We start from the raw sequence: 13899 nt of genomic DNA, 5'->3' as shown, positions 1-13899 counted from the left end.
CGGGACCTGCACGCAGCCGTGACGGCCCGACGTGGTACTAACGCGTACGTTTTGTGGCCGCATAGCAACATAAAGCTTGGTCTTTCAAAGTGGGAAGTGTAATCATTTCTTATGTAATGATAACAATCTTTCTTGTCATTCTGCGTGCAACTCTCTTTATTACAGTCAGTGTATTTTTCTGGTCGGATGCCTTTCCTGATGCCACAGGCGTAAGGGAAGTTGTGCGCGCCATCTGTCTTTGAATCGTGTAAACTTAGTTCTGAGTGTTGTACTTCAACTGTTTGTGTATTGTATTCTCTGGACCGGAAATTGGGGACCAGACCAGCATTTGCGTTAACGAGCCTGAGGAACCACCTAAAAGCCACATTCGGTGTGGCCAGTGCACCAGCCTCAGTCGTTAATCCGTCGCAGGGGGAGGGGGGGGGGGGGGGTTTCGATGCGGCTGTGGTGCACGGCCCTGTCTCGCAAGCTGAGCGCTGTGCGGTACGCTATACTGTCAGGCACGAGAAATCCGAGACTAGAGTCTAACTGATACTCCCTGTTCCGTTGCATATTTTCATTATCAGCTTCCGCATGCTGCACCGAACGAGGTGGCGCAGTGGTTAGCACACTGGACTCGTATTAGGGAGGACGACGGTTCAAACCCACATCTGGCCATCCACATTTAAAGATTTCTGTGATTTCCCTAAATAGTTCCAGGCAAATGCCGGGATGGTTCCTGTGAAAGGGCACGGGAGGCTTCCTCCCTCATCGCTGAGCTTGTGGCCAGTCTCTAATCACCTCGATGTCCACGGCACGTTAAACCCAATCTTCCTTCCTTTTTCCGAATGGTCCGTTGTTACTGTTTCCACTGCTAATTCCAACTTGTTCCTTTGGTTCAATGCAATTCAACGTTTCTCTTAACCAATTGTACTGTTTCATATGGCCACACGTTCGTATTTACACGGTTCTTTTCGTATCACTGATTCGAACTGTGAACTCGCTAGTTATCCAGCCAAAGCGTATTTTTTGAAATGCGCAGTTACATCCCTCTGCATAAAGTGTTAGTTGTCAGCAGTTGCATCGTACAGATATCTTATCGAGAACTGCGTGAATATTCCTACTGGTCGGTAACAATTTGGAAAATTGGAAAGGAGATCAGAGTCCAGGAGGAAAAAAGAAAAACTTTGTGGTTTGTCAAAGTACTATAATTATGTCAGACTCGGTTAGTGACTTGGAAGATCAGTTGAAGGGAATGCATCGTGTCTTTAAAACAGATTATAAAATGAACATTAAGAATAACAAAACAAGGGTAAGGGACTGAAATGAAGCTAAATTAGGCAATGAATTTAAAGTAGTTGAAGAGTTTTGTCATTTGAGGAGCAAAGTGACTGAAGATGACCGATGTATACAGGATATAAAATGTACACCAGCAATAAGAAGAAAAGAATTTTCGAAAAAGAGAAATTTGTCAACATCATATACAAATGTAAGTTTTGGTAGTCTTCACTGAAAGTAATTGCCTGGCGTGTAGTCTTGTATGGAAGTAAAACGTGGTCGATCGGCACTTCAGAAAGAGAAGAGATGCTTCTGAAATATGGTTCTACAGACGAATGCTGAAGATTTGAAGAATAGATCGAATAAGTAACGAGGAGGTACTGAGTAGAATTTAAAAAAAGGTATTTATAGCATAACCTGATTAGAAGAATTGATTCATCGATTGGACGTATTCCGAGGCATCGGCGAATGATGAGTTTGGCAATAGAAGAAACTGTGAGGGATGGAAAATGTAGATGGAGGCAAACAGATGAAAACAGTTAGTAGATTCAGACGGATGTAACTTGCAGTAGTTTCTCGGAGATGAAGAGGCTTGCGCAGGACAGAGTAACGCGCAGAGCTGTATCAAACCACTCTGCAAAGTGAAGACAACAACAACAACAGTTGTGGGTGACACTTGCTCATACATAATTGCGTTATATTCGAACTAACTGAGGTAGGAACGAACATTGTCTTTTATATTACTATGCTATTCTTTCTTTGCCTGTTGTACTTCCAAGATGGGAGAATTCGTTCACCTTTTCGAGAGTCTATTGTCCAAACGTATAGCTGTGCTGCATTTCCACCTACTGCGCATTCCTTTACGTTAGTTTTCTTGTTGTTCATGTGCATACACTGAGGCGACAAAAGTCATGAAATAGCGATAAACGCACATACAGATGGCGGTAGTATCGCCAACACAAAGTATAAGGGCAATGTATTGGCGGAACTGTCACTTGCACCCGGATAATTCGTGTGGTAAGGCTTCCAACGTGATAACGGCCGTACGACGGGAATTAACACGCCATGAACGCTGCCGCTAGATGCATGGGACATTCCATTTCGGAAATCTTTACGGAATTCAGTATTCCGATATCCACAGTGTCAGGAGTGTGCCGGGAATACGACGGCCTTCACTTAACGACCGAAAGCAGCAGCGTTTTCATAGAGTCGTCAGTGCTAACAGACAAGCAGAACTGCGTGAAATAACAGCAGAAGTCAATGTGGGACGTACGACGAACCTATCCGTTAGGACGGAGCGTCGAAATTTGACGTTAAAGGGCTATGACAACGGACGACGGACGCGAGTGTTTTTGCCAACAGCACGACATCGCGTGGAACGGCTCTCCTGGGCTCGCGACCAGATCCGTTGGGCCCTGGACGACAGGAAAACCGTAGTCTGGTCGGATGAGTCCCAATTTCAGTGGTAAGAGCTGTTGGTGGGTTTCGAGTGCGGCGCAGATCCCAAGAAGCCACGGAACCGAGCCGTCAACAAGACACTGTGCGAGCTGGTGGTGGCTCCATAGTGGTGTAGTCTGCGTGTACCTGGGATGAACTGGGTCCTCTGGACCAGCTGAACCGACCGTTCACTGGCAGTGCTAATGTTCCGATACTTGGGGACCATTTTGCACCCATTCATAGACTTCACGTTCCCAAACAACGAAGTTATGCCAATGGGCCACTACTGATTTCGAGAACATTCTGAAGATTTCGAACAAATGATTCGGCCAGCTAGATCTCCCGACATGAATCCCATCCGACATGTATGGGACATGATCGAGAGGTCAGTTCGGCAGCAAAATCCTGCACCGGGAACTTTTTCGCAATTATGGACGGCTACTGAGGTAGCGTGGCTTGATATATCTGCAGGGGACTTCCAGCGCACGCCACGCCACGTCGAGCTGCTGCTCTCGGCCGGGCAGGAGGTGGTTCGACACGATTTTAAGAGGTGTCCCGTGACGTCTGTCCCCTCAGTGTGTTACAGTGATCAGTTAGCATGTGCGTCCATTTCATTAAGCACTCGACATAATAAGTTTTCACTTTCGACAGACACCGTTATATCGTCAGAAAACTGTACCGTTCTGATTTTTGGTGCATAACTAGTCTAGTACAGTATCGTTAATGTACAAAACGTGAAGTGTCTGCTGCTGGCAGGCACATGTTAAACAGCCCAGGTATAGGGAACAAACAAAAGACTATATCAATAATTTCCATGGAATTCTTCTCCACAACGAAGCAAAGGAAAGGATGGTCCTTCAATAACAAAATAAATGGTGGTTCGTAAATAACAGAGCCATTTAGACTTCCAGAATCGCAAGGTACGTTTCAGTGAACACAGTCTTAAAGTCTGAAGAGCTATACGTTGAAAACAGTGAATTAAGTTTCTGTAGTCACGGAGACTCGAAGATCTAACAACTTTAGGTTAAAACGGAACGCGTTTCTCACTTCAGGTTTACAACCAATATCGAAAACCAAGCTTCAGACAAAAGGAATAAGCAGCTAACAATTCTTACGCTGTACTTCGCTGAAGAAGTACTGAGAGCCAACAGTAATGGAATATCAAAGTCCAACAAGGATGGAAACTTTCTTTCTGACACTATCTTGTCAGCTAAAAGAACAACAGTATACTATTGTACCAAGTTTCAACGCGCATGACGCTGATCACTTAGTCACAGCTGAGAAGGCAGCGTGCTGTCCGTAAGTCGATGGCCCTGTCGTTGGGAAAGCGTATTGGAGATTTCAGGTTGTTGTCTGCGACGGAATTAATCTTCGGTGCTTTTTTTTCTTTATCGTTATTTGATTCGCCCGGGCGACATGTAGGTTGGGGGGGGGGGGGGGATGTCAGAGGTACAGGCATCCCGCTCTTCAACCAAATGATAATAAAGAATTATATGGGACGGAAAACAAACAGAGGAGATATTTATATTGAATTTAAAACTTTTTGAAGGTGAAAAATAAAATGGAAGTTTGTAGATATACGAGAGACATGACTTCTTGCACTGGAAGTTAAAAACAGTAACAAAAAATGTAAAATGAAACACAATAAGTGCAATTTAAAAAATTTAAAACATGGTGCCAAGACACTGATATTTAAAAGAAGCACTTTCCTGCCACTAACACACTGGAAGGACCTGCCCTGGTATAGGGAGTCTGTTGTTGGAGGGGAAAAGGTTGGCCGGTGAGAAAGGTGGCGTAAGGATGGAGGACTAGAGCATAGCAGTGGTGGGGTAGGAATGGCTCCTGAGACAGAAGAAGGTGTGGACGAGAGGGGGAAACTGGTGAGACTAATAGTTGTTGGAAAAAGGAGGATGAGGAAAGAAAGGCAGATGGGGGGGGAGGGGGGAAGAGGCTAAGGTGGGGAGGGGAGGGCGAAGAAGCCCTGACAGAGTGGAATGGAGGGGTGCAATCCCCAAGTTCTGCCATTTAGTAGTTTTGGTCTCTTGTGGGCTTTCCGATGGATGGTTAGTAGGTGTGGTTTTAACGTTAACTGCTGCTCGATTTTTAGTCAAAGATATTTTAGTATATTAGTTAGCTCTATAGGACGGCCATAAATGGCAAGGTAGAACTCGTGGAGATAGAAGGTGCAGGTGGTCCATTCCATAATTATTGCCTTCGATTTGAAGGGTTTGATATTGAGGTTCAAAAAATGGCTGTGAGCACTATGGGACTTAACATCTGTGGTCATCAGTCCCCTAGAACTTAGAACTACTTAAACCTAACTAACCTAAGGACATCACACACATCCATGCCCGAGGCAGGATTCGAACCTGCGACCGTAGCAGTCACGCGATTCCGGACTGAGCGCCTAGAACCGCGAGACCACCGCGGCCGGCTTTTGATATTGAGGACCCGTCGGTTACGGCAGGGAGTAAACTGATGGAGGTGGATTTGGAGGGATCATTGGGATTTCCGAAGTGTATAACAGAGAGCGAGGGATGCGGTACCATCAGCATGTCGAAGCAGGTGGACTGGTGTAGGTGATTTGAGCATATCGTCCGAGTAGAAGAGATAGAGGAGAGCAGAGAGGACGGAGCCGTCGAGCACGCCTGCAGTGGCAAGGAACGAGCGAGAGCCGGTTTCGTTAATGGCGAGAAAGGACGGGCGATTAGAGAGGAAGGTTGTCCGGAGTTGGTGTGCTGGCCTAAAGAGCCGCCTCGTGGATGGATACGTGGCACGTGGCACGGTGGCTGCACGAAGAGGGCGACCTGGCGGCTGTGTTGCCGACGTCCTCCAGTGATCTCACCACGGAGTTTTGGGGTCGCCAAGTTCCGCGTCGTCTGCAGTGTAGGGCTGAGCTCGCTGCAGCCTGCGAGACGAATACGTTGCGTGTGGTTGTGGCGCCTCTGCGGCCTGATGTCTAGGGCGCCACGCAGAACGGGTATCGGGTGTGGCAGTGAGCCACACCCTGATTTTGGCCACTGGTATCACTGTATCAATCCAGACTAGCACGACGTGCTTGACATAAAGACATACTGGCCACACACCGTAAGGTCACTTGTGGAGTTTAGATGTAGGGATTAGATAACTGTGTGGGTGGCTCCCCGTTTAGACTGACAAACCGCATTCTGTGTTGAGAAGTATGCAATCAACAATCAAACAAGGAACAATATTATGAGAAGGAAAGTTGCCACTCACCATATAGCGGACATGCTGAGTCGCAGATAGGCACAACATGACATGCACAATATACTCGTCCACCCTTATACAAACCCTGCTCCCAATCCCCTACCTCATGGTTCATACCCCTGTAATAGACCTAGGTGCAAGACCTGCTCGTACATCCTCCCACCAGCACGTACTCCAGTCCGGTCACTAACATCACCTGTCCCATGAAAGGCAGAGCTACCTGTGAAACCAGGCGGAGGCGGAAGGCGGGTGCAAGTCTAGAGTACAAGTGCTAAACTCTGTCTACAAGCTAAGCTGCAACCCCTGTGCTGCATTCTATGTAGGCATGACAACGGACAAGCTGTCTGTCCACACGAATGGCCACCGACAAACTGTCTCCAAGAAACAAATGGACCACCCTGTTGTTAAACACGCTGCCAAACATGATATCCCTCATTTCAATCACTGCTTCACAGCCTATGCCATACGGATCCTTCCCAGCAACACCAGCTTCTCTGAATTGCGCAGGTGGGAACTTTCCCTGCAATGTCGTAGCGAATGATTGCGCTTTACCAGAAGCAGGATGGCGGGTGGAAGTCTTGCGTACAAGTGCTAAACTCTGTGTACACGCAGCACACACGTGAACGTTTGTAGATGCGATTGACTGGGCCTTGGTAACGCCGCCAAATGCCGACAGGATTATAAAATGTTGCAGCAGAATCTGCACGATTCAAGGCTGAGAATGCCGTTGCCTCTCTTAGCTAGTGACAGTGGCTTTGCTGCCTCCCTTCTAGAATCATTACTTGCAGCAAAAATAGGTTGTCAGTGACGCGTCAATTGTCCACGTCTACATCTACACGTGGCAGTGACTACAAGAAAAGGTAGCTATCATTGGGCCACCTAAAGAAAATATGCAATAAAATCCTCGGATGTTGTAATAAATACTGTATTTTCAGGGTAACTTTTGTTTACTGTAGCGCAATGTAAAAGATAACGCTCAAGTCATAAGTAATAACGTTCAGGAAGAACTTCGGGGTTTAATGAAGAGCCTGTAAAAGCATTAATACGCATTGATCCACGTCATTGTACTCGAGAACTGGCAAGTGTGATGAACATGATCATTCCGCCATCGTGCGACGTTGCATGGAACGGAGAAGGTTAAAAAATTGGCTGTGTGGTTACCGCATGCCCTGAGCCAAAATCACAAAAATCAGCCGGTGGCCGGCCGTATGTGGATCTCTGCCTGCTCATTATCAGTTGGTTTGTGAACAACACCGACTGTTTCCATCATGTATCGTCACTGGTGACGAGAAATGGCCTCTTTATGCTAACGTAAGGAAAAGAAAGGAATAATTGAGCCCAAACAAAGCAGCAACTCCCCGTACAAACACAACATCGACGGTATAGTGCACTACGAATTGCTTCCCCGAGGTGTAACCATCATAGCTGACATTTATTGTTAACAACTCAGGCGTCTTGCAGACGCAGTCCGAGAACAACGACCAGAAAGACTGTGTGAAGCGATGGTGCCCGCTCGCACCCAACTTACCCATCTGATCTTGCGCCCCGAGATTTTCACTTTTTCCCCTCCAGCAACCTCCCAGGAACTTCCTTTCCGGATGCAAACGCGCTCCGAACATGGGTCGACGAGTTCTTCAACTCAAAACCACGTGATTTCTACAGTCCAGTAATCGAAAAGTTGCCGCAGGATTGGCAGACTGCTGTAAATAGTGAAGGAAAACATATTAGTGATGACGAAAGTCTCTGTTATGTGTGTCTGTTGTGTTTATTAAACTTATGGAAAAACTAGCACTCCGTCTTCAGGCCACAAGTGGCCCATCGGGACCATCCGACCGCCGTATCATCCTCAGATGAGGATGCGGATAGGAGGGGCGTGTGGTCAGCACACCGCTCTCCCGGTCGTTATGATGGTTTTCTTTGACCGGAGCCGCTACTATTCGGTCGAGTAGCTCCTCAATTGGCATCACGAGGCTGAGTGCACCCCGAAAAATGGCAACAGCACGTGGCGGCTCGGATGGTCACCCATCCAAATGCCGGCCACGCCCGACAGCGCTTAACTTCGGTGATCTGACGGGAACCGTTGTATCCATTGCGGCAAGGCCGTTTATGGAAAAACTAATCAACCGTTATTGTGTAGCATCCGAAATATTCGAACAGTATTCAGGAGTATATCCTGTAAAAGTCTCTTTTTCTCCGCTAGTTCCCCAGGATTAACAAATAAATCGATTCCGCTCTTTGGCATTCGTTGCAGCTGATTTATATGAACATCGTCACCAGATATGTATTTGGTGCGACACCGTCTAACGTTAGATGGCTATAGCATTGTACGCAGAAATTTTCGTGTTTTCCTTGCAAGTAATGCGCGTTATCGCACATTTCCTCCACATCTGGCAGGTCAGATGGTCTACTTGTACAGCGCGTGCTTGCAGACGGAAGGTCGCCAGGTCGAAGCCTGCTCAGTCTCCTTTTAACTTAGCCTTTACCTCTCACCAACAACGACACGTGGTTCGGTTTCAACGTTAAACTGCAGGTCCCCTTTCCCCGTATTGATAACTAACGTACGATGACGACTCCCAAGTCGCCGAAATGTCGTCCGATTGAAAGACTTACACTAGGCCGTTGAGCACCACAAAATTATTTTAATTATACTCACATACTCACAGCATATGTATTTTTTCCGAATATTTCTGTTTCCGTAGCCTCATCAAGCTCCGAGAAAGTACGAGATTTTTTTTTAAAGCCGCGCAGGATTAGACGAGCGGTCAAGGGCGCTGCAGTCGTGGACTGTGCGGCTGGTCCCGGCGGAGGTTCAAGTCCTCCCTCGGGCGTGTGTGTGTGTGTGTGTGTGTGTGTGTGTGTGTGTGTGTGTGTGTGTGTCCTTAGGATAATTTAGGTTAAGTAGTGCGTAAACTTAGGGAATGATGACCTTAGCAGTTACGTCCCATTACATCTCACACACATTTGATTTTTTTAATTTTATTTGTTTATTTATTTTTTATTTAAAAAAACTACTATTTAAGATACAAATGAAACAAGTAGACTTTTCTTAGCAATTTTATTTTCACACGAAATACTGTATTTTAAACTACTTTTCTACATAATTCCCAGCAATATTAAGGCACTTACCGTATCGTACAACCAATTTTGAATACCATCCTCGTAGAAATCTGCCGTCTGAGCATAACTTTCATAAAGGCTTCAGTCGAGATTCGATATTAACAAATTACTCTGTATCAGAAACACTTTCCTTACTATTACCAGTCTACTTTCGCAAACATCAGTTATCCTGCTGCCCAAATAGCAAACTCATCTATGTTTTCAGTGCCTCATTTACTAATCTTCGAGGATACTTAAAAAAGTAAGTTAGATATTATTATTGCCTTATAAGTAACTTTTATTGAATGCTGCACCACACTTCAAAGTGACACAGACACATTATACTATTTTTCAACATAGCCGCCAATCCCTGTAAACAATAATCACTATGTTCTACCGATGGTTTTGATTCCTCGGCGACAGACCTCCGCTCGGTGGTCACGGAGGCATTCTAAAACGACTGTGTGAATGTCCTTGTCATTGGAAAACCACTCTTCCCCAAATGTCCTCGCAGCTTGCCGAGAAGATGGAAATCACACGGTGCGAGATCGGGACTATATGGTGGACGTCTGTGCATCTCGGTCAAATTTTTGGCTCGATTTCAGTGCGGCATGATCGAACTTTATATTTGGTCCGTGTTCTGCCAGAATTTCACGGTGAACTCGTATGCAATTTAGACATTTTGCGCACAAGAACTGCACTGACTCGCATACTTCAACTTTGGAGTACGTTTCCAGTTACCACACCGTTCCACTCACACAGTGTGACGAGCGACTACGTGTTATCTGTATCGTGGCAGGGAAACAGGAAACGTGTGCTCTCTTCTCACAGTGCACCACTGTCATCGTCCCGTGTCCTTTGTGTGGTATTACATCTGTAACTTACTTTCTGAAGTCCCTGCATAATTCTGTCAGCATCACTTGGTACAATTTGATTACATTCCTTTATGTTTGTTTTATTTTTGTCAATATTCGTGTAATAACCTCTTTTAAAGACACTGTCTGTTCCATTCAACTGCTTTCACATGTCCTTCACCACTTCTCAGAATTTCCGTGTTATCGGTAAACTTCAAAGTTTTTATTTTTTCTCTATAAACTGTAATTTTGTTTCCATATTTCTGCTTGGCGTTACATTCTGGGTGTTCTTGACACACCACAGCCCTGGATGGTTTGTACTGTTGTTGCTGATGGACGCCTAGAGGTCAAATTATCCGTGTGTACACAGTTGTACACTGTTGGTTGGCACACTGAAATGAGATGTGTTTGGATTAAACATCTAACACGCTACACGCGCCAGTAGTTATCTCATCATCATAAATACAGAATCGTGGCTGCAGCATAAGTGTACCGGTACACAAATTTATCAACTTTCACATTTGGTCAAGGATTTCATATTCTTATTATTACAGATAAAGTGTATCCAACCAGGAACATTGTGGTGTGATTGTTTTTACCCAGAATAAATTAATGCAGGAGATATTGGGATTTGAAGATGTCGTAATGTCATTATTGTACAGGAAAATGTGTGTCAAAATTGAAACCTGAGAAGCAACAACCAAGTTAACTTTCTAGACCAATTGTTTACTGTTCCCAAAAAGTGACTGGTTTAACTTAGAATTCTGTAATTTGTAAGTTATTGATTAAGTAAGGATGTGAAGACACCAACTATTCTTATACTTTGTAATTTTTCAAAATGTTCTTCTGATGATATTGACGGTGGCACAATAAGAAATGTACACTATAAATGAAAAGGCAATGTGCAGCTCTGTTGCATTCTCCTTGGGGTCTTGGGATACTTATGAGCCGTAGTAATTAGTAGGCAGCAAACATCAACTGCTGTAGTTGGCCACGGCTGACCGCAATGAAGCAGACATTGTGTCCTGTGTTACACACACCAGTGGTCGAATGTCCAAATGATGTCATGGTGTATGCCAGATCTCCAGGTGACATCTCGTGCAGGCAAACCTTGTCATTAAGTGACAATGTGCACTGTAAGATCATATCTTGGTTTCCAGTAAAAAATGTGGTTGTGTCAAAGTTTGAGATCTAGGAGTATGCAATCTACATCTTTATCTTGATCTACTATTTTTAAGATATCATGTGAAACTCACTAGTTTTGAGACAGACTTGTTTTTCACAAGAAAAATAATTATTATTTTTCGAGCTCAAAATTTTCTTTAGGATCCTGTAATAACTAGACAAGAGAAGTATCTGTGTGTAATTCTGTGAACCCATTCTTTTACCAGTAATTGATGTTATTTTCCAGTTGGATGGATTCATCCCTGACAGCTAAATTCAGCTTATATTCTTTACTTCTATCTGGTTATAATTTTGATCATTAAGGCTCACAGCAGTGTTGGCTACTTTTTAAATAATCAAAGCCCATGCAGAAAAAATTGTCTTATATACTGACAGAGCTAACTGAACTGGCAGACATAGTTAATTGTAGATTACTGTGTGTGTGTGTGTGTGTGTGTGTGTGTGTGTGTGTGTGTGTGTGTGTGTGTGTGTGAAAAATGGAGGAAAAAATGCTACTCATCCTATTACCCTACTCGGGTGTCGGGTGTTGGTTTTATCTAATATTTAAAGCAAAGCAATTATGTAGCTGTATACAGACGCTGTCAGCTACATATGCACTGGCAGATTCAAAACCTATTTAATGCAAATCGGCATGATGTGAAATTCATGTACCTGACCCCCAATATTCTCATAAATTATAGAAGGACTTTCTAATAACACAGTTTCACTTTGACTTAGAATATCAGGATATCAGTTTCCTACCTGATGTCTACATGCAACCTACTATAGACTTTTACACTGGAATATAAATCTCCATCTAGACCTTAGATATGAATGTGTAGTCAGTTTGCAATTATTTTTGCTTATAGTACTGTGGTATTGTTGTTGTAGGAAATGTGCTGCTTCAACATACACAAGTGCTGAAGCTTGCATTGGCATCTTGCAGCTGCTGGAACCAGCATTTTGGAATTATGGGACTTCTTCAATACTCAAGAGACTCATTTATTGTTGTAAACAGATAAAGTGATTACTACAAGTAGTTGGAAGCAAATATGAGAGGTATGTATACAAAGGATCATTCTCTCTTGCTTAGTCTGTAGTGTCACACTGTGACAAACTTTTCAATAAGTTACCAAATGGGTAAATAGTTGGTTTCATTGTTGCAACATGTAGTCAATAATTCTTTCTTTGATAATTATCATCATACTGTTCATGTTTCTTAGACTCCCAAGAGGGTGGCTGTAGTTGTACTTAGTGCAAATGTATTTGAAATGAAAATTTTCAGTCAAGTCCCCACATAATTGGGCTCAAATTTCAACCATAACCGACCTTAACTTACTTAATGTTGGTGAATGTGGTACATACACTATGGGATATAACAGGGCATCTGATATGATGGATGTGAAATGGATGTGAGCACATACTGTATCTTGGCCTCCAAGATCAGCTAACCTCAATCCTTTGGATTTTTCTCTCTGTGGTTGTCTCGAAAGTGAAGTGTACTGAGCTTCCACTGACATGATAGAGGAACTGGAACACCAAATTGTAGTCTTGTTGATAGATGATTGCAGTTTTGCCTCCAAATGTGATGAAGACACGTGGAGCACTTCCTGTAACAGGTACGAATGTGTAGTAATTCGTTACCTGTAATTTGCTGAAGCAGTATTCTCGAGGTCGACCTTGGGTGAAATTTCAGTCCAGTTAGATGAAGACATTGAAAACTTTGCATTCCAAATACCTTTGCACTAACTAGGGCCATATTTCATTACAGAAGCCTGTAGCAGCAATTAATCACACATTCCCAATTATCTCACAGATGGATCATTGGCTTCTCCGCATCCACTGGAACACTTTTGCTTCTACGAGTATTATCGTATACTTTCACCTGTTTCAGTTGTAGCTACCAATAATTTCTCACCCTGCATACGAATTAAATGCACTGTGGCACCTCTGATGACGCTCTCAGCAAAGCACCCTGAACGGTCGCTTGCGTCGCAGGGGCCTTAAACCGGCCCTGGTCACACGGGTTGAGACACTAAGTTAAGTTGGTAGACGTTGGTTTATTGGTAGAATCCTGGGGAAGTGCAATCAGTCTGCAAAGAAGATTGCTTATAAATCACTCACGTGACTGGTTATAGAATATTGCTCAAGTGTGTGGGAACCATACCAAATAAGACTAACAAGGGATTTTGAACATTTACAGAGAAGGGCTGCATGAATGGTCACAGGTTTGTGTGGTCTGTGGGAGACTGTCACAGAGATGCTGAAGGATCTGAACTGGCAGATTTCTGAAGATAGATATAAACTCTCTGAAGAAAGTCTGTAAATAAAGTTTCAAGAGCCAGCTTTAAAAGATGACTCTAGGAATATACTACGATCCCCTACATATCACACACAAAGGGATTGTGAAGATAAGATTAGAGTAATTGCTGCATGCACAGAGGCATTCGAACAATTATTTCTTCCTCCACTCTGTATTTGAATGGAATGGGAAGAAACCCTAATAAATGATACAATGCAATGTACCCTCTGCCACGCACATCATGTTGGTTTACTAAGCTCAAGAGTGTTCTTTGGTGTTACTCGAGAAGATTATTATGTACTGATGATGGAAATGTATTTTCATATGCACAGAAAATAAGAATAAAAAACTCTGAATTAGATATCTCAAATTGCAGGGAACTACTCAGCTGGTAATGCCACTGAAGTTATAACTGTGTAACTCCTTCATATCAACACTCCTGTACTTGTTAGATATTCCTCACACTGTGAATTGTGATGAGGGTTGCATTATAAGAAATGAGAGGTTGGCGGCATATGTTGGCGATGAAGCTGGCCAGTGCTTCACCCGAGCCACTGACGA

General features: G+C 43.9%; 1 protein-coding gene across 2 annotated transcripts in view; it reads left to right on the top strand.

The window, feature by feature from the left end:
- Nucleotides 1-13899, top strand: part of LOC126100838 (F-box/LRR-repeat protein 3-like) — a 310744-nt gene that overhangs the window by 262859 nt on the left and 33986 nt on the right. For both annotated transcript variants that reach the window (XM_049911491.1, XM_049911490.1), the window contains one exon: nt 11928-12095. In XM_049911491.1, coding sequence (XP_049767448.1) covers nt 12089-12095 — 7 coding nt within the window. In that variant the 5' untranslated portion in view covers nt 11928-12088. The remainder of the gene's footprint in view (nt 1-11927; nt 12096-13899) is intronic.

The sequence above is a fragment of the Schistocerca cancellata genome, chromosome 9, assembly GCF_023864275.1.
Source record: "Schistocerca cancellata isolate TAMUIC-IGC-003103 chromosome 9, iqSchCanc2.1, whole genome shotgun sequence".
Taxonomy (NCBI): domain Eukaryota; kingdom Metazoa; phylum Arthropoda; class Insecta; order Orthoptera; family Acrididae; genus Schistocerca; species Schistocerca cancellata.
This window is presented reverse-complemented; position numbering and strand designations above follow the sequence as displayed.